Genomic DNA, 26,764 nt, shown 5'->3' on the forward strand with positions numbered 1-26,764 from the left:
TATACTATCAAAAGAAGCTGCCTTAGACTGAGTAAAATCATTGGTCCACTTAGCTCAGTACTGTCTACATTGGGTGGCAGCGCCTCTCTAGAGCAAGCAGGAGTCAGCAACCATTTTCAGCCATGGGCCAGTCCACCGTCCCTCAGACCATGTGGTGGGCCGGACTATATGGGGGGGGGGATGAATGAATTCCTATGCCCCACAAATAACCCAGAGATGCATTTTAAATAAAAGCATACATTCTACTCATGTAAAAACACGCTGATTCCCGGACCGTCCGCAGGCCAGACTGAGAAGGCGACTGGGCCACATCCGTTGCCTACCCCTTAGGTTGCCTACCCCTGCTCTACAGTTTCAGACAAACTTGAGACCTTCTGCAAGCCACTGAGATGGAGCAATGCTTTTTACAAGGCTGCATTATTCAGGCTATGATAAGTTAGAAGGTTTTCCAAAAGATTAAAGTTCCTACAGATAAAAATGGATTATGATGGGGTGAAGGCTGGACTAGAATTCCTTGGTGTGCTCATTTCTATCTGATTCTCTTGTAGGGGATCACTTGAGGCATGCAACTGCCACTTGCAGGCTGAACTGGTAAATGTCAGGGCATAAGCTTTACCACTTTGACTCTTCAGACTGTTTATGGTGTGTTTCTTTTTGTGTTCCCTGCCTGGCAAAAAAAGAGAGGTCTCATCAGGATCAGGTATGTGGCTTGCCGGTGTATTTCATGAACAGAAATGCTGTGTTCAAGAGAATGCATTTACAGCAGCTGCTTCGTTTTGTGGTCCTGTGACAGGCCAGGGCCTTTTCCAGACACCTCACAGCTCAGCCTTCCTCAACCTGGTGTCTTTCAGATGTTTTGGATTACGGCTTCCATCATCCCAGGTTATTGGCTATGCTGGCTGGGGCCAGTGGGGAGACAACATCTGGAGGGCACCAGCTTGGGGCACAGCTGTCAACTTTCCCCCCTTTTTAAGGGACATTCCCTTATTCCGAATAGGATTCCTCGCAAGAAAAGGGAGAAGTTGACAGCTATGGCTTGGGGAAAGCTGGCACATCAGATAGAGGCTATTACCTATGAAGATTCATGCCACAATAGGGCAGTTTGAACCGACACTGTACTTTTTGCCCTCTCCCTGCTGCAGCTATTTTTCTTGGATCTAAATTTAAAACTGCCTGTAGTCCACATTATAACTTACAAAATCTGCAATGTAAAAGTCCTAGGAAGGTAAGACAGAAGAGTAGTATATTTTGGGTGCCATTATAGTACAGTGGTGCCCCGCTAGACGAAAATAATTCGTCCCGTGAAAATTTTCGTCTAGCGGGGTTTTCGTCTTGCGGAGCGGCAATGGGAGCCGCGCTCCGCAAAACGAAAAAGAAAAAAAAAGACGAAATTTTTTTGTCTTGCGAGGCAGCCCCATAGACTTTTTCGTCTAGCGGGGCAGCCTCCCGCTAGACGAATGCTTTCGTCTAGCGAGTTTTTCGTCTAGCGAAGCATTCGTCTAGCGGGGTACCACTGTAATAGAATATTAATAGAGCTTTGAGCAAAAATCATTAAATTTAATCTAGATTAGAAATTAGAACAAAACTCAGGTTTGAAGAAATAGTTCACTGTACCCCCAAGACAGCTTTTCATCAATGTGTAGTGATTGTTTTCAGCTAAGACAAACTTCAAAATTTGCTTGGGAAGGAAGTTCCTTTATAGAAGGGGGGGTGGAGGGTGATACACAAGAAAGGAAGAGAAAGATCAAATTACATGGCCCTAAAAAAATGTTTGCTCTGGCTGTCTGTGGAAAAGAAGAGAACAAAGCCCTGATCCCCTGGCTCTTTTATAGGGACTTCCTTCATTAGCCAATAAACCCCCAAAGGTCTTTTCTAGTTTTATTTTCTCAGGGTTGTTGAGTTGCTGATGTTATTAGCATTAATGGGTCTGGGCAAGCAAAAACAAAAACAAAAACTTATTTTTTCATGTTACTGCAACTATAGTTGCTTCTTTCAACATGAGAACAAGTTCTGATGACAACAGCGGTGTTAATCCCGGGGTGATCTGTAACTCAAGCATACTTTATATACCTGAAACATGTCTGTGTTGCTGTCATGTGTATATTCAACCACCACTGTTTGAACTCGAGATAAGGTGTAGGATATACTATGCTGGTCCTTGTTGCTTATTGCCTGTGGAAAAGAAAAAAAGTGTATTTCTGATTATGATATACCAGACAGATAAAATAGATTAGGAAGAGCAATTCTTTATCCTAACAGAGCACACGCATGCTAGAATAAAGCTGGTGTTAAGGCAGAATTTTGAATGATTGTTAATGTTTTAAATGTCTATTGTTTTAATACTATGTGAACTACATGGAGGACTTTGTTGATAAGGCATTCAAAAAAAAAAAAAGGTTCAAAACACACACAGTTATGATTTCCCAAGTCTCACTATTTCAAATAAGTGTTTTACAGGTCACATAATGAAACTACAGTACTCCATCGCAACTTTCTAATGACCTAGGTTAGGAGAGAAATACTTCAGTATATGATTTCAGCATAACCAATATGACCATTTAACTTCCACTATTACTGCTAAAACCTTCCGATACCTCAAGTTCTCATTATTTGACCAAGAGCTCTGACATTAAATAATAGTAATGTCACGACTTTCTTAATCCATGCTAACTGCATACTTCTCTTTTAATTTCATGCTTATTCACTTACTTACTCACACACGCGCAGCCTGCCATGGCAGTGATTATGCAATATCACCCGACCATTGATATGTCTCAGCATGACCATGACTCTTCTTCCTTTTGTCTGTTATGAAGGCAGCTGATATTTTGGAGCAACCATGGGAAGATGACCCATGTTCATTTGAACCAGGGCTGGAGAACCAGAGGCCCCACAGATGTTGTGGGATTCCCATTCCTATCAGCTCCAGCCAGCGACTACGGGAGTTGTAGTCCATCAAGAGCTGGAGCTGAAATCCCCCACCTCTAATGCAAGCCTTACTTTCATCACTACCCAAACCTTTTGTCATTGCTGGCACCATCCAGGAAGAGTATGACACACCCCTCTCCTTACACTATGTATCGGAGAAGTGGGCTGGGCTCCTGCTGCTACGTTAAATTGGTTGCATTCTGCTCCAGCACAGCCAAGCGAAAGGGGTGGAAACACTCTGCTAACCTCCAAGAATTCATCTGCTTCAATGGCAGTTAAATCATTATTTTTATCGATTGCTATTATACTAATCATTGTGGCAGCAGCCTTCAGTCTCCTGATTATTTTTTTGGCACTGTACTGTATTTTTTAAAATACTTGGATGCAATTAACCTGTTAATATTATCACATGCATTTTTGTGAGCTGCTCTGCACCTTCTCTTTCTAGTGAAAAAGCCAACAGGTAAATAAATAGTTTAAATAAATGAATTAAGGCAAGCGCTATTGGTGGAGAAAGTCCACATGTCCTCTGCTCTGTACCCTGCTTAACCTTTACTTCGGTTTTCTTGTAATCTTTGAAAACCAACCATTCAAAGAAAGGGTACAAATAGACAGGCCTGTGCACAGTTCAAACAATGCAGTGCTTTAAAGTCACATTAGATCCACCACTCTGAGTATGTTAAGCACATTTCTTGGTTACTGTCTTAAAACAGCATTGAGCACATACAACCCAAAGTTAATTGAAGATAACACACAATTGAGAGTTCAGATGTAGTCAACATCATATATCTCAATGCAGGTTTCAAAGAAGGAAACCAAGGCGCAAAATGAACAGTCAAGCCCTTCAAGATCCTGCTTCCAAACGACTCTTAAGGACCACCTGCTTTTGGAGTTCCCTGACAACATCGAGGAACACTGGACCAAGCCAAGAACATCCATTATTGCAACCTGTGAACAACCTATTGCATACCAAACCAAGAAACACCAGGACTGGTTTGATGAGAATGACAGTGAGATTCAACACATTATTCACAAGAAAAGGGAGACCTTTCAGATCTGGCAAAGAGACAGAAACTGCGCCACTAAGAAAAAAAACCTATGCCAACACTGAGGCTGAGGTTCAAAGAAGAACCAGAGAACTAAAGAACACCTGGTGAATTAAAAAAGCTCAAGCCAACACTCATGATGCACAGAGTTTCTTTAAAGCCACAAAGACCATCTATGGGCCAATAAATCATGGCATATGCCCCCTACACTCAACAGATGGCACAACACTTCTAAAAGATAAAGAAGCTATTGCATTGTTCTGGAAAGAACATTACCAGCATCTCCTTAACCGCAACTCCCATGTAGCTGCTGGAGTCCTCTCACAAATTCTGCAAAAACAAATTAGAGATGAGCTTGCGAAATCTGGGAGAGTTGTGTACAGCTATTAAGCAAATGAGAAACAACAAAGCCAGTGGACCCGCCGAAGTCTTCAAATTTTACGTATCACTTGGGAAGAAAGGCAAACTAATGCCAGTGTACTGAAAGAAGCAAAGATCACCAGTGTTGAAGCAATGATTCGTCAACATCAACTTCATTGGACTGGTCATATTGTTCAGATGCCTGATTATTGTCTTCCAAAGCAACTACTCTATTCCAAACTTAAAAATGGAAAGTGTAATGCTGTTGGTCAACAAAAGAAATTTAAAGACTCTCTCAAGGCAAATCTAAAAAAATGTAGTATAAACACAGACAACTAGGAAACGGCCTGTGAGCGCTCCAGTTGGAGAACAGCCTTTACCAAAGATGTCATGGACTTTGAAGACGCTCAAACTCAGGACAAAAGGGAGAAACCTGCTAAGAGGAAGGCATGTTTGGCAAACCCTCTCCGTGATCAACTCCTGTCTGGAAACCTATGTCCCCACTGTGGAAGGACGTGTGGATCCAGAATTGGCCTCCGCAGTCACTTACAGACTTAAGACCATGTTCATGGAAGACAATCTCACTCGGCTACGAGTCATTGGAGGAGGAGGGAGGGCGGGTGTGTATCTAAGGCCGTGAAATCTAACTATCCTGAAGGCCTTGTTCTTGATAGTTTCATAACCTGCTACCCCCTGATGTTGTTGCGAGTCCCCCTTCCAGCAGTCACAGGCAACATGGTTAGGGGTGATTGGAGTTGTAGCCTAGCCCCTCCACCCAAAAAAGGAGAGTGGCAGGTTCTGCATTCCCTGTTTTAATGAGTGCTGGTGAAGTGCTGCAAGGTAATTCCATTTTGAGCAACTATGGAATGAAATGCTGCTATACTCCCTGCACAAAACCCACCTACCTCCCCTAGCACAGCTTTGGAACACGATGAACAGAGAAAACAGATTCTTAAGAGTGATCTACACATATTGCCTTTATTTTATTGCTAGAAGTTCCAGCTCTTTCTGGAGACGCTGTGGAGAGACTTCCATCACTACCAGCATAGAGATATAAAGCATACATTTAGAAGCCTCCTGTTGAGTTCACTGAAAGCCTGAACTCAAGAGACGCTAATTAGGTGCAGGTGTGTCACTTCACAACTATGAATTATAAGCCTTTTTTTTAACTGCATGACTGATCTATCCAACAAAACAGACCCAACTGGTCCCACTTAGTGCTTCACAACAGATCACATGTTGCTATGGAACAAGCATATTAGTCATGCCTACTGTTAGCCATATGCTGGCCTAGACACCCTGAGTGATTAAGATCCTAAGGATGATTAAGTGTCACAAAGGATGAGACACAAATGGTGATGGCTGACAGAGCTTCCTCCCCCATCCTTCCAGCTATTACCACTGGGGACATGGGGAAGAAAAGTGGGGTTTTATCAAAACAGGCCTTTTTACTTAAATACCCTGTGGTGATTAGTAAGTCATTTGGACAAAATGGGAGACGCTAGAAAACAAAAAGAAATAGAAATTTATTCAGTGCAGGTTGGAATAAATTAGCAAAGCACATTAAGTGTGCTATTTGACAGCCTGGAATTGGTGGATATGATGGTAACTTGTTTTGCAAGATAATGCCTAGTTGTCTATAACTGATCAGACACAAACCACTGTGAGAGCTTCAAACTAAGGAGCATGAAAGACTCTTCCTCCTTCAAGGACTACATGCAGAAAGCAATTCTGACTCTTTCCAGTTCATCTTTCACTCTGTATCTTAGTGAGTGGTTGGAAACGAACCTGCTCCTGCCATTTCAGCAGCCAGATCACAGTCAGCTTTCTAAGGAGAATACCAGCATTGTCTATATCGGGGTGGGTGGCCCTTTAGATATTGCAAAACTCTGACTCCCATCAGACTTATCCAAGATTGGGGATGATGGGAGTGGGGAGTCCCATCGTTTCCTCACTCCTGGTCTATATGCAAAGGAGCCACATTTGCTAAAAGGACCATCAAAGCTCCCTCACTCATGGAGGTTGGTGGTATTCAGGACAATCCAAAGTATGGCAAAGAATCATAGTGAATACGAATAATCTGGGACTGTCAGACTGCTAGGAGGCAGAAGCAGCAGTGGCAGAAACAGTTTGCCACGACCGTGGTATGTGTCAGCAGTAGTAGCGACAACCTGCAAGGCCTCGTGATGGAGGAACAAGCAGTGGAGAATTGCGAGGCCTCACAGCAGCGGCAGGAGCTGGTGGCAATAGTGGTGGCAGCCTGCTAGGCCTCATGGTGGTGACAGAGAGTAATGTCAGTAGCAGCAGCTAGCGAGAACACACAGCAGTGATAGGAGGTGGCGGCAGTTGCAGCAGCGGCCTGCAAAGGCCTTGTGGCGGCGATGGAGAGTGGTGGCAATAATGGCAGTGGCCTGCAAGGCCTCGGAGTGACAGCAGCAGACTGTGAGGCCTCACAGCGGCGACGGGAGATGACGGCAATAATAGTGGCAGCCTGCGAGGCCTTGTGGCAACACAAGCAGTGGGGCTTGCAAGAAGTGGCAGCAGTCTGAAAGTCCTACTGGTGGTAGTGGGAGGCGGTGGCAGAAGCTGTAGCAGCCTCCCTTAGCAAGGCCTTGCAGGCCACCCCTGCTTCTGCCACTGTCTCCTGCCGCCATTGGAGGCCTCGCAGGGTGCCATTACTGCCACCGCCATGACAAGGCCTTGCAGGCCACCACTACTGCCGACACCACCGCTGCTTCTGCTGCCGACACCCACTGCCACAGCAAAGCTTTGCAGGCTGCTGAATATTGTGCCGCTGCTTCTCCCCCTCCCCCGTCACTGTTGATTCTGCCACCGCCAGGCAGTCCGACAGTCCCAGATGATTTGTATTCACTATGACCACCATACTTTGGATTGTCGTAAATGCCACCATTTGGTAGCCAAGCCCCAAACCAAAAGTCTCATTTGGATGCATTTTTGGCTTGCCTGCTGATGAAAGTGACCATGAGGTGATTGATAATATCATTTATCAATTTTAGACTTTAGTAGCAGCAGTTGTCAGGACATTGTCCTGTTTGCCTCTGCGTAGTTCCTTCCTTATTTCAGATATCGTGATATATCGATATATTTCTATGTTTCGCTAGTGATATATCGCAATATTGAAAACCAGCTATTGCCCAGCCCTACTGAGAAGGGTATTTTCTTTAGTGGTCCTCCTCTGGGTGCTACTACTACTACTACTTTATTATTAGTACCCCGCCTATCTGACTGGGTTCCCTCAGCCACTCTGGGCTGCTTCCAGCATACATCAAAACATAGTAAAACATTAAACCTAAAAAGCTTCCCTATACAGGGCTGCCTTCAGATGTCTCCTAAAAGATATATAATTACTCATCTCCTTGAGATCTGACGAGAGGGCATTCCACAGGTGGAGGGCACCACTACCAAGAAGGCCCTCCATCTCGTTCCCTGTAGCTTTACTTCTCGCAATGAGAGAACCGCCAGAAGGCTCTACATGCTGGGTCTCTGTGTCCAGGCTGAACGATGGGGGTGGAGATGCTCCTTCAGGTATACTGGGCTGAGGCCATTTAGGGCTTTAAAGGTCAGTACTAACCCTTTGAATTGTGCTCAGAAATGTACTGGGAGCCAGTGAAGATCCTTTCGGACTGGTTTTTTTTTGGTTCCGACTGAGGACTGCTCCCAGTCACCAGTTTAGCTGTTGCATTCTTGAAGTTTCCAAGTCACCTTCAAAGCCCCACATAGAGTGCATTGCCACTCTGGTGAGGCAGTGCACAGGCAGGTAGGGTCTCAGCCGACATACCAGATGGAGCTGGTAAACAGCTGCCCTGGACACAGAATTAACCTGTGACTCCACGGACAGGTATGAGTCCAAAATGACTCCCAGAAACAATATTTCTGTCTTGTCGGTATTCAACCTCAATCCGTTGGTGGCCATCACTACCCTTTGTGGGAGTTAATTAATGTGCTGTGTGAAGGACTTTCCTTTCTCTGACTCTTCCATTTTCATTGGATGGCCTCAAGTTGTACCATCTAAAGAGGGATAGACTCTCCCTGTCCATTCTCTCCAAACCACGCATCATTTTATACACCTCTATAATATTTTTCCATCTTATTCACCTTTCCCCCCTAAACTAAAAAGCTTTCTTCACATGTGAATTGCTCCAATCTCTTGATCATTTTGGTTGCCCTTTTCTGCACCTGCGAGATCTTTTTTGAGGCTTGCTTACCAGAAATGAACACAGCAGTCCGAGTGCAGTTGCAAGAAATATCGATATAATGACATTTTGGTACTGGTATTTTTATTTCCCAGCCCTTTTCTCATTATCCATAACACAGAATTTGCTTTTTCCACAGGTGCTGCTGTATGAACTATAGTCTGATTAAATAAATAAACCATAATTTCCACTGGCTGATTATAAAAAAAATCATATGCATTACAACATTTATTTTGTGGTGGTTGGCTGAGCTGCTTTAGCACCACAGACAAACCAGGGTGGGGTGGGGGGCTGCCCAGATCGGAGGGCCTAGGAAAACACGAGCAGCCAGGGAAGGGGAGCTACAAGTGGCCCAGAAGAGGGAGGGGAAGAGTTCCAGGGTTGGTCACAATTCAAAACTCAGAAATTAAAAATGGTTAAAACAAACTACAGTCACAGAAGAAGTGTGCATGCACACCAAAGCTCATACCAAGAACAAACTGAGTTGGTCTCTAAGGTGCTACTGGAAGGATTTTTTTTAAAAAAAATTATTTTGTTTTGACTACAGTCACAGAAACAGGGTGGGTCCTGAAAAAAGCACATCCCAAGTGCCAAAGGCCAGAGATTGACCAAGGAAACAAACTACCTGCTAACATTGCCTTATCCTAACCTCAGTACTAGTTTAAATGAGCTCTGACCCTCCAGCACTGACAGAACCCCTTCAAAATATGAGATGCATTGTTGCATTTCCCATACAGTACACACCACAAATGTTACATGAATATGGCACTGCTTGAGAAAAATTTTACTCTTAAGAGTGAACGTTTTCAAGAACCAGTGGGTTGCAGTGGTTAAAGCTTTGGATTTTGGTCACCTTCAGATTCAAATCTGTCCAGGAGTTTCAGACAGCACTGCCTGGAGATGCGATGCCAAGCATTGAACCTGGGACCTCTACATGCAAAGCAGATGCTCTACCACTGAAGCTCACTAGGTGGATCTTGGGACACTTCTGTTCTCAGCCCAACCTACTTTGGCAGGGTGGTTGCAAGGACCAAGCCCCATATTCACATACATGTACACTTCCATGACTTCAGTGGAGAAGGGCAGGATGCAAGTGTAAATAATATTATTGAAAATGTCTTCATTTCCATGAACAAGATTAGCTTTTTCAGAAGAACTGGCTTTGCATTGGAATACTTCAGTGAACTTAATTATCAGAATTTGCTGCAAGTGCCGCTGCCAGATAACGAAACAAATGCTGGCCTTTGGTGACAATAGGTCATTAGTCAAGCTTACCTTTGCTGCCTGAGGCGTACAGGCAATGTGCACAGTGCTAGGTTTCACCCCATTTGCTTTGGCTCTTTTAAATAAAGCAAATCTGCTTTTTCTTCTTCCTCGATCTCCATTTGGCAGAGAGCCATTGTACCTGTGGGGAAAGGGTGAATGAAGACATTACAGAGGGTATTTGTGGATGGGTTGCCTCCGAATTAATTTGGACATATTCCTATAAACCTGTGGAATTAAAGATCTTAAAAAGAAAGTGTAGTGTTGTTGTTTTTTAAGTTCTGCATCACTCAAGTAGATACACTGAGTGTGGTGGTGATCTATGCCTTTATGGCCGAAAGGAATTGATGTGGGCAAACAAACTGAAGCTTAATCCTGACACAGTGGTCACAGTCAGTAGAACTGACTCAGTGATTGAGGTTTAACCTGTGTTGGATGTGGCTACACTCCCCTTGAAAATGCAGGTGTGTAGTATGGGGATTTTTCTGTATGTGGCCTTGACCCTGGTTGCCCAGGTGTCCGCCGAGACCAGAAGTGCCTTTGCCCAGCTGAGACTCGGGCACCAACTGTGTGCATTCCTGGAGATGCAGAGCTAGCCATGGCCCTAGCTGCATTACATCTGGATTACTGCAATGTTCTATACATGGAGCTGCCTTTGAAGAGTCCAAGAATGCCATGGCCAAGTTGTTAAAATCAAGCATGCGCTTTTCAAACCTAAACAGCTGCAGTAGCTTCCAATTTGTTTCCAGGAACAATTCAAAGTGCCGGTGATTCCCTTTAAAATCTTTAATGGTTTAAGACAGGGATATCTGAAGGATTGCCTTCTCTCCTGTCTAACATGATCACCATCAAAGGCCCTTCTGTGTGACCCAGAATTGGTTAGAGGGGCTCCCCGCTCCCTGTGGCTGAAATTCCCTCCCGAGAAAGGAACACCTTATCGTCTCTTTAATGGAATTCTGAAAAACTAGTAAGAACCTTCATTTTTAAGAAGGCATTTGGTTTGTAACTGATTGTTTGCCAAATGAATGGGCAGTGGAAGCAGGGCAGGTGGAGATACCCTGGCTACTTAAAATCATAGAATTGTAGAGTTGGAAGAAACCACGAGGGTCATCTAGTCCAACCCCTTGCAATGCAGGAATCCTTTGCCCAACATGGGGCTCGAACCCACGACCCTGAGATTAAGAGTCTCATGCTCAACCCAAAATAAAAGTCTTTGGATATCTGGAATAACTTTTACTGCTGCTGTATTACTGATATTTGGCTGTTTAGTGCTATTTACCTACTGCTGCTGCTTTAGTGTTTTAATTATTTTGTAACTGATTTTTAAATTGTAATTTTTTTTGTTTGTTAGACTACTTGTGCATTTGAATGATAGGGGTTTTAAATATATACATATAAAACGCCCCATGAAGACTGATCGGGAGATGGTAGAGTTGGTATTACACATCCACTGAGGTCCTTCTGAAAATCATTGCAGAAATGTAAAATTTACATGAAACTGTCAACTCAGATGCACTGAAGGGTAGGCTGAGTCCTAGAAGAACAGGTGCTCTCTCTTGCTGACAGGTGTGTTACTTATAGCCTAATGTACCATAAACCAAATACCTTCAAAATAAATGACACAATACAGCCAACATTAAGCCCTATTGATTTCAGTGAGAGGCATACATATATGTTAAATCTCTCCTGCTGGAACTGATGCGAGCTTAGAAAAGTTTAGTGGTGGTTGGATCATGTCCAAAGGAGGGCATATCCTAACTAACCATGTTGTCCGACATTAGTACGATGGCTTTAGCTTGAAGTCAGGGTGCAAGAAGAAAATGGAAGTGGAAATAATCTTCACAGGTCCAGATTGCATTGCATATAGTGACAAGCAAAACTGCTTTTCTTCACAGAGTTAAATGCATTTTCACTGGTTCTTATTTTAATAAGAAATACGTACCCCAACACAATCAGTTCACCGTATTTCACTGGTGCTTTTGACGGATGGTTTTCTTGATCAGGCGAAAACATGAGCCTAGTTAGTTCCTTTATCTCAAAGTCCACTTCTCTGATCAAGAACCTTGGCAAACTTTTTTCATTATTTCCTGGGGAGGGTGGAGAAGTTAAGACATAAATTGGAGTGGCTTAGGAGAAATTAGTTTCACCTATCAGTTTTGCCAAGCACTGCAGACTGACCAACAGTATATTGTTCACCTTCCAGGCCTACTTCATTCATTACAGGAGCCATAGGGTGCCCTTTTTTCTTTGCTCGGCTTTTCTCTGTGGGTTGAAAACTAACTAGAGTCATGCATTACAAAAAGAAATGACAACAACTAGCTTTCTTTCATCTGCTGTTGAGCCCTCTTGTGCAAAAAGTATCCTCCCATTTCACAGGTTGCCTTGGATATCATTAATAATGGTGACATTTGCCACACTTACAGAGAGGCTGTGTGCTGTAGTGGTTACTGTGCTTTGCTAAGAATTGAGAGACTGGAGTTCAAATTCCGATTCAGATATTAAACTTATTGGTCCTGTCACCATCTCTTAGCCTATCATACCCTAACCACATGGGGTTGTTGTGAGGATCAAATGGGGAGGTGGACAACCATGAATGCCACTTTGAGCTCACTGCAGGAAAAGTGGGACAGAAATGTAAGTATAAATAACAGTGTCAGTAGCATGATAGATAGATAGATAGATGAAGGGGCATCCCCCCTCAGACTTTTACGGCTACAAATCTCATCAGCCCCAGCCAGTATGGCTAGGTAGTCCACAAAGTAAAACCTACACACACACACACACACACACACACACACACACACACACACACTTAAAACACACACTGTTTTAATCATAAGCATATTTATTCAGAAGTAGGTAACTGAGATTTATAACCAAATATGGATATTGTATACACAATCACACTCTGCTATTCTATATTCAGCCTGGAATGTTGATATTTCCCCCCCTCCCAATGTGAGAATCTAGTGATCCTATGTTTTAAGAAAAGGAGGGGGCGGAAACTGCTCTTTCTCTCTTCCGTCCCTGACTGCCTGACTGTGTTGGAGAGAGAGTCTTATCTTTGTTATGATAAGATGGGCTGCATGAGAGCTAACTCTCTCATGCAAGTCTTCTGTGTATATAGTAGCTGTAGGAAATAAAAGGAGTTATGCTTCACAACCTCTACAGCTAGTTTCCGCGTTATGTATACTCTGCTAGAGTCTGGTGCTGTTGTGAGTCCAGTGCACCGGGACCTGTTCTCCAGGACTGGAAGGTTGGTGAAGGTGCTCCAGTCGCACTTTATTACCGTATGTAGTCTATACTCTAGTTTCCTAAGGGGCTCAAAGAAAATAACTACTTGAGGACCATTTTCACAGTCAATGTTTAGAGATGCATTTTTAACTATAGCATCCTGCTTCTGAATGGTGCTAAAGGAATAGAAAGTAGGAGATTCAGTTTTGAATTGAGTGTACATATTACATTTGAAGTACAGAGGTGGAAAATACAGAAACCTATTTAAGAGCCACTTGTCAGAATAATCTCCAGCTTACATAAAGTGATACAGGAACTGCACTTAACATATGGAACTGATACACATCTAATTCCCTCTGATCAACTACCGGTAATAATCAGTAAATGGGAGCAAGGCATTGCATTCTTCCTCTTAACCATGGGTGGGAATGAACAAATTATTTTATAACCAGGATTTAGGAGTATCTTTATCATAGTTAGCACAGGTTGTGTGAGGAAGAGGGAAGGTACAAGAAAGATAAGTTCACCCAGCCACTCCTGTGACATGGTAATGTTGAGTGTTATGTCTGCACTGGAGAGAGAACAATGCTTCTTTCAAAGGCTGCATTCAAATGTGGGATTTATTGCATTAGTTTTACTGGTTATAATGCTAGTGCTTCTGTTCTGATTTCTAATGCTCCTTTTACACTGTAGTGCATGTTGTGTTGCGGGATGGTGGCTTTTTGGTCCATATACCACCATCTCGCACTAAATTTTGAACAGAAGCAAAGAACTGCATGCTGGGAAACTACCCCAAACTTTTATCATGTGAAATTACAATGCAAAGCTCCAATGATTTGACAGGGTTGAACTGGATTTTTTCTGGAAGCAACTGACACAGAAATAAGCGCTAAACTTCTGCCAGATTCTACAAGTGGCTTCTAGGTTATTTGATAGGTCACATAAAGCATGAAAAATAGCAAGTATTAATCAATCATTCTCCTTTACTGGCATAGAAAGAGTGTGTTGTATATATGGATCGGAACACAACACAGAACACAAAACACAGTTAGAGGTACGTTAGGATAAAACCATCCAGACGTCGTGAGATACAAAAGTGGCTCTTAGGACCGATGGCATCACTCAAAAATCTTGCCACATTCTCCACAACATCAATCCTACAATTATTCAGCAGATAGGAGACCCTGGAAGTGTCAGTGTGATAGATCCCCTCCTTCAATATGGGGACCAAATATTTATTTATTTATTTATTTATTTATTTATTGCATAAAATGGGCAATGAAATAAAACATGTATGATGGATTCGACCTGTTTTGTGCCACAAGGGGAGTGCTTTTCAGAATATGGGATTTTTGAGAATCCACCTTGCAAAACTCTAAATGACAAAACATTGAATCTTGCAAGGAAAAGAGCTCTGCATTGGTGGGGATCGTAAAGATGATGTAAATATGGAGTGCCCTGACCATACGAGGATGGAATTCCTAATCCCAATGGGGAACAGGTTTTATTGGCTGAGGGACTAAGAGTTTGGAATTCAATCTCTAAAATTCTATGCCTGGTTGTCTTGAATGCTTCCAATTGTGGGAGCATAAGCAGCGACTTGAGTGAGAGGTTACAGGTTTTGATTTTTTTCTCAATGCAAGCTAACCATTTGGAAGGTAGAATTCTGCTGGCATATGGAAAGTTAAAGAAGACAAGTCAGACTTGAAATGTAGGCAGTTAAATTTTATAGTGGTGAGCCACACTTTGGTTTCTAGAAGCCCGTTTCCAGACACATGGCTGCATACAGCACACTTTGGGAGCCCCAGGATTTTGCACAGAAATTTTGATTGGATGTGTTTCAACAACTGGTTAACTGCACCAATCCATAATGGGATGCCATGCATAAGTTGTGGGCCCACTTTTGCATTAAAGACCTTTAGTGCAGCTGGGATGTTATTGATTCCCTCTGTTGAAGAAGAAAACAGGTACCGTAATAAATAGCCAGAGCAAAAGTATCCACCCCGTTAAGTGTGAGCGTACAATGCTATTTTCAGGAGGTGTTATATTGGAAGTGGGGTGCCTAGGTATTTCAAATTTTTAACCTGTCCCAACAGGTTACCACTGATCTCCCACATGTGAGGCTTCCAGATCTTGAAAAAACAAGCACTTTAGATTTTGTGAAGTTCAGTTCCAGGCTGTTAGCTATACATTATTCCTAGCAGCAGCACAGAAGCTGCTTCAAGTCAACTTGTGCGAGACAGAATGACTGCATTGTTAGCATATAGTAAGATGGGAACGTGGATGGAGCTGAGCTTTGGGCAGTGGCCATCCACCCCACGTAAATAGGGAGTGAGGTCTTTTAGGAAAAGATTGAATTAATATGGGGCTAATATGCTACCCTGTTTTATCCCTTTGTAGACGATGATTTTTGGGGTTAGCCTGCCTAATTGAGAGAATTTCACCTGGCACCTCATGGAAGTGTTTAGTTTTCCAATGAGAAAAAGTAACCTTTAGTGGATGTTCATTTTGGACAGTTTATTCCAGAGCAACTCCCTCAGGAATGAGTCAAAGGCTTTTTTTTAGATCCAAAAAGGCGGTATAAAGTTTTTGATTAGGAACCCAGTATAAAGTTTTTGATTAGGAACCCTAGAGTATTTGTTACAGGTAGGTAGCCATGTTGGTCTGCCATAGTTAAAACAAAATAAAAAATTCCTTCCAGTAGCACCTTAGAGACCAACTAAGTTTGTTCTTGGTATGAGCTTTCGTGTGCATGCACACTTCTTCAGATAGAGCATTTGTTCACTAGGTGAGAAAGTATGACACAATGATCCAAGGTAGTTTTTCCCTGACATAAACCCAACAGCTCAGGGCCTGGTAAGGCAAATGGGGACATCCACTGGCTAAGCTTTCCCAAGAGATGTTTAGCATATAGCTTCCCCACTATAGAGAGGAGGCTTATTGGTCTATAGTTAAATGGTAATGTCCGCTCTCCCTTATTGTATATTGAAATGGTAATTGTGCTTGTCCATGCCTCTGGCATAAGTCCGGTCATGTCAACAGGTTGGCCAGCAAGGGGCCCCACCAATCGGGGTGTAGTTTAAGAACACTGGGGCCTATCCCATCTGGGCCAATGGCTTTCCCTTGCTTTAACTGGCCTATTCACATTTTTATTTCATCTGATGAAACTTGGAACTGGAATGTTTCTCGTGCAGGATACCTGAAAAGTAGTGGTACAAACCACTAGGCAAAATGGGTGGAGAGGAGAGAACCAGAATCTCCTTTACTTGTTTGAGGTTATGGCATAAAGGAGCTGTTCCCATTGTTTGTTGGTATGTTCAGATCTCTTTTTTAAATAAAGATGCTGAAACAAATGTTAAGACCTGAAATATTATGGGGATAGGGCGGTTGCCTCTTCCTTATGGTGTTGTCAATAGATATTCTGGATGTGTGCTCTGAGCGCTCTGCATTCCTTATCAAGCCAGACAGCAGCAATGGGCTCCCTGGATTGTTTCCGCACCTTGAATTGTTGTTTTGAAAACTCATTTAGAGATCTTATTAGGATTTCAAATGTTTCAATAGCTTCTTGGGGGTTTACTGAGTTAATTATAGAAGTTCTATGTTCCAACATGGTCTCACTTTGGAGAAGTTTGTGAGGTGAGTCTGTGGTCCAAGGGATCCTAAGCAGAACATCTTTGCTTGCATCAGGGATCAGAGGCAGAGGAAGAGAAGCAAGCATGGACTGTTAAATTTGGTGGCCAAGGTCAAAGATGAATAATTGCTAGTGATGTGGTCGCTCACCGCAAAGTTCATGGCTCAAGCTGAGTCACTTCCATTGACAGGGGGCTCCTGAAGGGGGCGCATGGGAAAGGGGGAGTTGACAGTTAAGATCACAGAGAGGTGACTGCTCTCAATGTGGTCTACCACCTGAACTGTTTCAAACCGACTTATCAGTGCTGAGGACGCTAAGATGTAGTCAATCACACTATTTCCTCTCCAGGAAACAAACGTGAACTCCCCTGGCAGGTCACCTGGTAATGAACCATTCCGGATCACCCTGTCAAAACACACACACACACACACACACAACTTGGCAAGGCAAACTTCAGCATCATTTATAGGAGTATCTTTGGAATGTTGCAGGCCAGAGAGAAGCTCAGGCAGGGGATCCTTGGTGTCAAAGCCCAACTCTCTCACAAGCTTGAAATTGTCTTTAACCACTCTTGCGTGGTAATTAGCAGATCAATGGTGGGGAATTCGGTCTCCAGTTTTTCCAAAATTAACATGTAAGGAAGCATTAGGAAGGTGGAACAAATAACTGTCTGAATGCAGCCAAAGAAATTTCAAGCCACTGGCCAAGCAACTTCTTTTCTGAGGAAAAAGCTATATCCTGCCAACACACAAATAGTCTCCCCACCACACCTTTCAACAGGGTGCCTCCCATGCACTAAAATTTGTGGGTAAGCCTTTCCATATTGAGTTCTCCTGATAGTGGTTATTCTTGAAGCATGATTTACAGAAGCACTTCAATGGCCACCTTAGTTATAACAACCATAGTTGTCCTAAGAGAGTTCAAAGTCACATTTTCAATTTTACAAATTTCCTAACAGATCGTTTGGGCTAAGTGACTTGCTGAAGGTAAGCCCAGGGAGCTTTACAACTAAGCAAGGATTTGAATCTCGGCTTCCCAAATCCAAAACTCTAACACTCTTAACCAAGGGTAGGCAACCTAAGGCCCATGGGCCACAAGCGACCCACGGGCAGCCCCTGAACCGAGCCGTCTGCTCAGCGAGTCTCTGCACGCTGCGCTAAACCGGTGCAGCGCGGTGCGGGGACTCGCTTCTGTGGCGCCGGAAACTGCATCTGCGCAGACGCCGACACCGGTAATCGCGCACGCAATCCGGCCCACAGAGGGATCTCCGCTGGAGTGAACCAGCCCAGGCAAGTTAACCTTGCTGACCCCTGCAGTCTTTACTAGTTTTAAAACAACATAAAGCAATGGTTAAGTTAGCCATTTTTACTAGATGCAACAAAAGGAGAGGGGTGGTAGGAGGAAGATACAGCGTGGAAAAACCCAGTTTCTAGGAAGCTGCATTTTTTTCCCTTTGCTGATACAAAGCTATAGCTCTTCAAAACGGAATGTAAGGAGGTACACATTTGTAAAATAGTTACAAGTATATGCATGCAAGTTTCTTGCACTAATCCTGAGCATGCACTTATTGTGCATGACAAATGTATAGGATATTGTTTAGTGAAGTGGTTATCTTGTTTACTGGTGCTTTGCCTCCTTAAAAAGCTATTAAATGGTTTAAGGACGTGTTTTGCTACTGGGCTTAACTCCACTCACATTATTCTATCTGACTGCATAAGAACTACCGGTAAGCATGCAACATGCAAGGGTTTCACTTTGATAAGAGAGGTTGGCTTATGGAACTACACAACACTGGACAGTATTAATTCTACTTATTGAAAGTTTTTACTTTCAAAATATTGCACCAAGCATTTCTACTTCTCTGATTATCTGGTTCACATAATACTGCCCTGGAAAGTCCTTCTCTTTTAAACTTTCTCTCCTCTTGTCCCTCCTCTCTCTCTCTCTCTCTCCTTTTGTTTGGAAACATCCTGCATGCTCTCACCTCAGAGGCCTTTGTAGGCATAGCTTTAAAGTTACATTCATCTTGTACAGCTCAGGTTGAAACATCCTCAATTCACCCAGTGTAGGCAAGGTTTAAAAAGATAGCAGTAGGTGGAAGTGAAAGTATAATTCTGACACAAATTCACCCTCTCTTCCCTTTGGAAGCATACTAATTTGAAATCTTTAGAACCTAAAAAGTCTCCCATGGCCCACTTTTGTCGGCCAACAACAACATGCCAAGGGGAAATTCAATCACATATCTATTTAAAGGAATTACTAATTCCTAACGGACAACACTGAGTTTCCATGCTGTTTTTTTTTTTTAAGTTGATAATTCAGTACAATTCTGCTGCTTAATTCAGAATCTGGCAGACTCTGAGCACACACATATGAGGGGGCAAGAAAAGAATGCAAAGCCCTTGCATAGCAACAAGACAGCCTGTAAGACTTGGCAGCTATTTTGCAAGTGTGTTTGTTCTTCATTACAATTGTGAGCCTACACCACTTGGCCCAACGCCTGAAGCAACAAGCAGTGCACGGGGACTGAGGTTTCGCACTGCAATGGGAACAGTGCAGAACAACCTTCCCCCAAAACCTATGCAAAGGGCTGCCATAGCCAGTTCGTTACATTAAGGGTTGTTCCTGCTAAATCTGTTCAACCTGTTTTGGGAAATTCATGGACCTGAGAGAAATCTAACATCCATGCTAACTGATCCAAGTATCTGAAGAAGTGTGCATGCACACGAAAGCTCATACCAAGAACAAACTTAGTTGGTCTCTAGGTGCTACTGGAAGGAATTTATTTTTTATTTTGTTTTGATCCAAGTGGTTACTCTATCACAGTGGCCTACTTGATCTGTTTATTAGCACGTGGCCAACACTGCAGAGCATACAGGAATGCTGAGGTAGCTGGAACAAGAGGTTAACTCAGAGCTGCTGCACTTGTATTTAAAAATCAGCACCACAGTAATGACTCTGGTGAAGCAAGTTTCCTTTCTCTCTCATAGTGTCTGCAAAGTGCCATCTCACAAAACAGTTTCAAAAGTAGGGAATGGCCTGATAAATTGAGGGAATCTCTCTCTCGATGGAGCCCACATTAGGTCCATGCACTGAACTAAGTTTGCCAGACAATGTGTGGGCATGTCAAACCACTCATCATGGATTCAAACACCAGCATGCAAATTTAGCCAGGTTTATATAGATTAACTTGCATTAGTTTATCCCACTGATACAAAAGAGGCACCTAAGTGACATAAAGGGGCCCAGAACCAAGTTGGAATCCTATCTTATCTTGTGCATCCTGGTTTGACATTGAATTGTCTTTTGCCATTCAAGCTGGGGTTGCAAAGGAGGAAAGGAAGAATGGGGCCCACACGTGAGCGAGTGCTACTGATTCTTCCTTTGCAGACACAGTTTGCAGCTTGAATCTCCCACCGTTAAAAGATGCCCCATGACTGACAGGTGGGCAGTCCCACTCTCCTGTCAAAGTGGCCTATGGAGGGTTGGCCAGATCCTATTATCCACCCCTGCGTTAGAGGTTGAGGCCAAACACAAAACCTATATAAAGTATATTAACCCGGGAACATTTTGCTGTTATGCAAAAGCAACAGATGATCCTACTCTGAGGAAATCACAACACCATCCTACGTATTATCTGTGATGTTCTCAGCTTCCCACACACAATGTCACAGAATTACATGTATCTTTTTGCACAAGGTGGCTATTTTAAAGTCAGTCAGCAGTGTGCTATTACCATATACCTTTAACTGAGAGTGTGCCTGTGTGGCACTTCTACCTACATAGTTCCTTGTGGGGGGGGGAGGTGCAGTTGGGCACAAATTTGCAGTTGGGTGGGAAGGAAGGGCAGATGGATCAACTGGGGTGGGGGAGAATGAGACACGTTAGGTGTATGTGTTAAAAAGCACTTAAATGACAGGCAATGTCAGGGACAGTATGTACACAAATTACAGAAAGGCTGAATGTGCTCAGTTTACATACATAAACTGCCCAAACTATATTAACACACCTTATTTGGGGCTAGGGCTGCCTCTACTTCACCTTCAGGCAGGTAATGCTTCGTCACCCATGCTAACACATTACAATGGATGCAAAATATCTGTTTCCACAGGCAACTGGGCCTAGCTTTTACTTTTGAGCACAACCCTTGCAGATTGTGCTGCAGCTGCAATAAATTGAGAGAAAGGTTTGAGAAGGGAAGACCTTGCAGGCAATGAAGATTGGGCCTGTCTTGTGGTATTTTCCTAAATAGAGAGAACTAACAGTGAATCTCAGTGTAAGAATTTAGCAAAACCAGGGATGCAGATTGAGCAAGGGGAAACACTTAAGGACAGAGAACTGTAGCTATTGGAAAAACAAAATTTTCTATTCCTTTTTTAAAGCCATGTGTATGCCCTGAAACCACTAACAACCAAACAATAATAATACCACATGGCATCAGGAGATGTTCTCCTTCTGTGAGCTAACAGTAGTCAGTACTAAAAGTCTGTACTACAAGTGCTACTGACTGCAGTGTAAAACGAAGCATCTTGGCAACCAGCTAAGTTGAGCTCAACTTGGTGAAAACTGGAGAAGCCCAGGGCTTGAGAGGTACCAATTTTGGCCCCACAATTTTCATCAGGCAGCAGGAATAGTTATCAAGATGGGATGATCTAATGGACCTTCCACCATTGTGTCACTGAGTTAATATTTACACCACTGCAAAGCCGTTGGACTGTCCTGTTAGTTACAGTATTGTAGATAAGAACTACTGGTTCCTACGGCGAAACCACCACTGACACAGAGTGCAAGCAGGGAGCAAAACGTGCGCTGTGTTCATTTGACTCGGGGGGGGGGGTGTCTCACAGGGAATTTTGCAGTTGGAAAACCTGATTTCAAAACACCCTGGCTGCTTGGAGGCCAGCCTGCCATCAGGGCATGAAGGCAGCAGCCTTCCTCTGTTTCATGGGCCCAGAGTCTGAACATCTGATTTAGCAAATCCCTGGCAAATTGGCATGGAAAAACATTCCTTTCTATCCCTTCCCTCAACATTTTGACATTACCTTCCAACTTACTAACTGAAAATAAATACAGAATTGTCTGTAACTCCAGAGACCAAAAGTACAACTGAGACAGACATAAGTTATTATAAGTATGTTTCGTTCCAATTAGTTTTATACATGATATGTCTACTTTTCAGAACTGTTGTACTTTCGTTTTAATTCTTGTTCTAACCTCTCTTATTTCCACTATTGTTTATTGTTGTTGTTGTTGTTCAGTCGTTCAGTCGTGTCCGACTCTTCGTGACCCCATGGACCAGAGTACGCCAGGCACGCCTATCCTTCACTGCCTCTCGCAGTTTGGCCAAACTCATGTTACTAGCTTCGAGAACACTGTCCAACCATCTCATCCTCTGTCGTCCCCTTCTCCTTGTGCCCTCCATCTTTCCCAACATCAGGGTCTTTTCTAGGGATTCTTCTCTTCTCATGAGGTGGCCAAAGTACTGGAGCCTCAACTTCAGGATCTGTCCTTCTAGTGAGTACTCAGGGCTGATTTCTTTGAGAATGGATAGGTTTGATCTTCTTGCAGTCCACGGGACTCTCAAGAGTCTCCTCCAGCACCATAATTCAAAAGCATCAATTCTACGGCGATCAGCCTTCTTTATGGTCCAGCTCTCACTTCCGTACATTACTACTGTACATTACTACTGTTTATTGTTACTGTTATTAAAATCCCAATAAAGTACTTTTCAACCAGCAGTTTGCTTTTAGCTCCCCATAAAGGTAAGGTAAAGGACCCCAACAGTTAAGTCCAGTTGCCGGAGCAGTACCTATTTACAGTATCTACTTGCACTTTGATGTGCTTTTGAACTGCTAGGCTGGCAGGAGCAACGGGAGCTCATCCCATCACGGGGATTCGAGCCGCCGACCTTCCGATCGGCAAGTCCTTGGCTCAGTGGTTTAGACTACAGCACCACCCGCGTCCATAGCTACTGATAAAGCCATCCTCCATAAATGCTTTAACCCTTCTTTAAAAGGGTATGCATACAACCCCATACATACACACTACCACCACGATCCCTGAAATAAAATGTTTTGCATTTATATCCTACTTTTTTCTCCAATGAGCTCAAGGTAGCAGACATGGTTCTCCCACTCCTCAATTTATCCTCACGACAGCCCTGCGAGGTAGGGTTAGGCTGGGAGATTGTGGCTGCTCCAGGGTCACCCAGAGTTTAATGGATGAAGAGGGATTTGAACTGTGGTATCTCTGGTCCTAGTCCAGCACTCTAACCACTACACAACACTGTTAAAACTCATTGTACATATGGAGATCTACATGCCAGCGAGGGTTCCTTTTGCTCTCCATGCCTATATCTGCACACACAGAGCTTTTCCTGACGTTTTCTAAATGGAAGTTCATTGAAGTATGGCGGTGGTGCATGTGGGTAGTGACCAGCATGTGGCAACTTCAAACTGGGGACTCAGGAGTTTCAGTGATGTATAGTACAGCCTATGCATGTACAGTTGTACCTTGGAAGTCGAATGGAATCTGTTCCGGAAGTCCATTCCACTTTCAAAACGTTCGGAAACTAAAGCGCCACTTCTGATTGGCTGCAGGAAGTTCCTGCAGCCAATTCGAAGCCACGGAAGCCCCGTCAGACATTCGGCTTCCAAAAATAGTTCACAAACTATTCCAAACATTCCATAGTGAAGGATGAGGGAAAGGATTCATTTAGCTTCTCTGCCATCTCCCTGTTCTCCTTCAATACTTTTTATGATCGTTTTTCAATTTCCCAGTTTCACAAGACCCACTTATTTTATTGCTTCCTTCACACGGCTATTTAGCCACACTGGCATCCATTTGGACTTGTGTGAAACTTTCCTAATCTGAGCCTCTGTTATAGTGGTTTTAAATAGTGTTATACACAGGACAAACATATAAATTAATAAATGCTATGATTTTTGTTGTTTGTGGTATGAAGGGAGAATGCAAGCTGCAAATGAATTCCTGGGCTGAGCTTAGCTGGCTGAGGGAAGAGCAGACCTGCTAGCATTACAAAAAGGTGCTGATGGGCGAAAGAAGGGTCATTTGGCCTGGGGAGTCAGATGTCAAAGGTTGCCCAGGGTAACTGTGTTTGAGGGGGACAGGAAAAGAGGAGTGTTGAAGCAGGGGCTTCTGGGCAGAAGGAGGAGGAAAGAAGGCTGAGATCCATCTTGGAGGAGATGTAAAGTTGCCTGCAATGCCATGGGCCGTGCTGTAAGATCCGGACTCTCTCCATGCAAACTGAAGGTGTAAATAGGTGAATAAACCCAATTTATTAAGGCACAGCAGTCTCTGCCATGTCTTCTATTCTCTAATATTCGCACAGAGCACACAAGGGGGAATTAAGATTGTAAGGAGACCCCTGTTGGATCAGGTAAAAGATCCAGCATCCCATTTTCACACAGGGAGGGCCACAAGCAGGGCCTGAGGGCAACAGCATTCTTCTCACTTGTGATACCCAGCAGCTGGTATTCAGAAGCACACTTCTGAAGGGAAGGTGTGTTCACAAAACTTCCACCACACTTAAAATATATGTATTCTTTCACACACAGCCTAATCGCCTCCACAAAACAAGATGATTTGCATAGTATAAATCAACCACGGCACACGTTAAAACCCAAACCCCAGTATAAGTCCAAGTCCAAGGGCTATCCAATTTAAGGAGCAATTTAAAAACAACCCACAGTTGGCTTAAAGACTAGAATGAGACTACAGTCGTACCTCGTGTTGCGCTCACTGCGGGTTGCGAATGGCGCGGGTTACGAACACGCCAAACCCGGAAGCACCGGAACAGGTTACTTCCAGGTTCAGCTGTTCGCGCAGGTGCGTCAAATGACGTCATGCGCAGAAGCGCCGGATCGTGACCCGCGTGTGCGCAGAAGCGGCACTGCAGGTTGCGGACTGCTCATGATGCGAACGGGGCTCCGGAGCAGATCCCTTTCGCATCCAGAGGTACCACTGTACTTGTGCATATTTTTGTTATGCTAAAAGACAAAAGGTAGCTAGATTTTTTAATCTGCCAGATTTTTATTCTGCCTTCTCTCTATACATGTGCAAATATGATTGTGGTTCTTGTGCTCCTGTCACCTAATTACATGTACCTGAAATGGGTGCCTTACAAATGAGGTGTAACATTTATGGCAGTGACACAATGGCTTCTGAGAGGATTGTTAGCAGGGTTGATGACTGAAAATGACTCAATTGTTCTTGCAACCCTCTCTAAGTAAAATCACTCAAAGCTCCAGTTCCAAATATCCTTGGTTAACATCTTAGACCAGGGGTCAGCAAACTTTTTCAGCAGGGGGCCGGTCCACTGTCCCTCAGACCTTGTGGGGGGCCAGACTATATTTTGAAAAAAAATGTGAACGAATTCCTATGCCCCACAAATAACCCAGAGATGCATTTTAAATAAAAGCACACATTCTACTCATGTAAAAACACGCTGATTCCCGGACCGCCCACGGGCTGGATTTAGAAGGCAATTGGGCCACATCTGGCCCCCAGGCCTTAGTTTGGGGACCCCTGTCTTAGACACACACACAATGTTATCCTGCCTCTGCTGTTAAATCAAAGCAAGCAATTTTATACTCCTCTGCCATTCTTCCTCAGCTTTTCCTATTCACTTGCCTTGGCGCCTTCCCTTCTCTCAAACTCCACCCCCACAAAATACTGCCTATTTCAAAGCTAGGCATTCACTATCCCAGATTTTTAAAATGCTATAAGGATTCAGTTGCAAAGTCATCAATTCTGTCGAAAAAGGAAAGTACCCAGAAGCTGGGATAAAACATGAGGCTCTTAATATCAGGTTTGTCGGTTTGAGCCCCATGTTGGGCAAAAGATTCCTGCATTGCATTGCAGGGGGTTGGACTAGATGACCCTTGTGGTCCTTTCAACTCTACAATTCTATGATTCTATTTAGACAGACATTCATTCTGGGATAAAAAAAGAGGTGGATGCTTCAAATGCTGAGTATAAGGGCTTTATCTGGAATGTAAACTTCAAAGAGAGTGAAAAGAACCTGGTGTAATATCTGAATTACATATCATGGGTTCTGTAACATGATGGTTCTCAGTTTGCTTTGTTTCCCTGTGATCAATGTTTATTCATTTTTAAATTCCTTTGAAATAACCAGCCTAGACAAAGAACTGCAATATACTTCCCAATTCACCAGTAACAGCAGATTCTCTTACAAACATATGAAGAGTACCCTTTTCTAAAGTAATCAATTTTTAAAACATGCTTTCCCCCAAAAAGCTATTGAATACTAACAAGCTTACAGATTGCAATCATCTCATTAGGAAATTGCTTTCCCCTGCTAGAAATCTCACTCATACATGAGAAATGAGATAGAAATCACGAAACCTAAATCTAATTAGAATCCATGGCCCAATTTTGTTGATTTTGATGGGATTTACTTTTCAGAACATGCCAGGATTGTGTAGCCTACCACATACAAAACATTTTGTTCTGGTAAAGACAGAAAGAGAGAGAGAAAGAGAGAGAGAGACACGCACACATAAACAGGTATTTGTTGTCAGATCACCTTCTAGCTAATCTTACAATATATGTTTAAGCTATTCTTTGTGCATTCAAAAAAAAAATCTCCCGGAGACAGAAACAAGATATTACAACAAAGACACTTGGACTGAAACACTTACCAGCATGCCTCGCTGTTCTTTGTGCTGTTTGCCCAACCTCCTCCACACAGAGAGACATTCACAATATGCCAACAGAAACAAGAGCGAGAAAGCCAACCTCTTCAAATTAAAAAGGGGGAAGGAAGAGGTGTGTGAATTCCACACAATCCACAGGTACGCTTCAGACGGCTGACTCCCAAGCTAGAGTGCGCCTCGCTCTCACTGCTCTTTTACTCTGGTCACTGGAGACTCGCAAAGGAGGCTGGGCCCAAGTTACGCAAAAGAGGTAAGCGCTTGGCAGAAGCCCAATCCTATGGGCTGGAGTCAGGGCTAGCATCTTGCTTACCTTCCCAGAATGAATCTAGAAACTCCAAAAGGAAGAAAAGGAAGTGGAGGGAGGGCGTGGAATACACTCTTCTCCACCCT

General features: G+C 43.4%; 1 protein-coding gene across 1 annotated transcript in view; it reads right to left on the minus strand.

Annotated features, from left to right (window-relative positions):
• Window positions 1-26,383, minus strand: part of PELI1 (pellino E3 ubiquitin protein ligase 1) — a 31,586-nt gene extending 5,203 nt beyond the window's left edge. The window contains exons 1-4 of the mRNA XM_033145600.1: window positions 26,360-26,383; window positions 11,754-11,898; window positions 9,824-9,953; window positions 2,071-2,172 (exon numbers count right to left, since the gene is read on the minus strand). Coding sequence (XP_033001491.1) covers window positions 2,071-2,172; window positions 9,824-9,953; window positions 11,754-11,824 — 303 coding nt within the window. The 5' untranslated portion in view covers window positions 11,825-11,898; window positions 26,360-26,383. The remainder of the gene's footprint in view (window positions 1-2,070; window positions 2,173-9,823; window positions 9,954-11,753; window positions 11,899-26,359) is intronic.
• Between the last annotated feature and the right edge of the window lie 381 nt (window positions 26,384-26,764).

This window comes from Lacerta agilis, chromosome 3 (assembly GCF_009819535.1).
Source record: "Lacerta agilis isolate rLacAgi1 chromosome 3, rLacAgi1.pri, whole genome shotgun sequence".
Classification (NCBI taxonomy): domain Eukaryota; kingdom Metazoa; phylum Chordata; class Lepidosauria; order Squamata; family Lacertidae; genus Lacerta; species Lacerta agilis.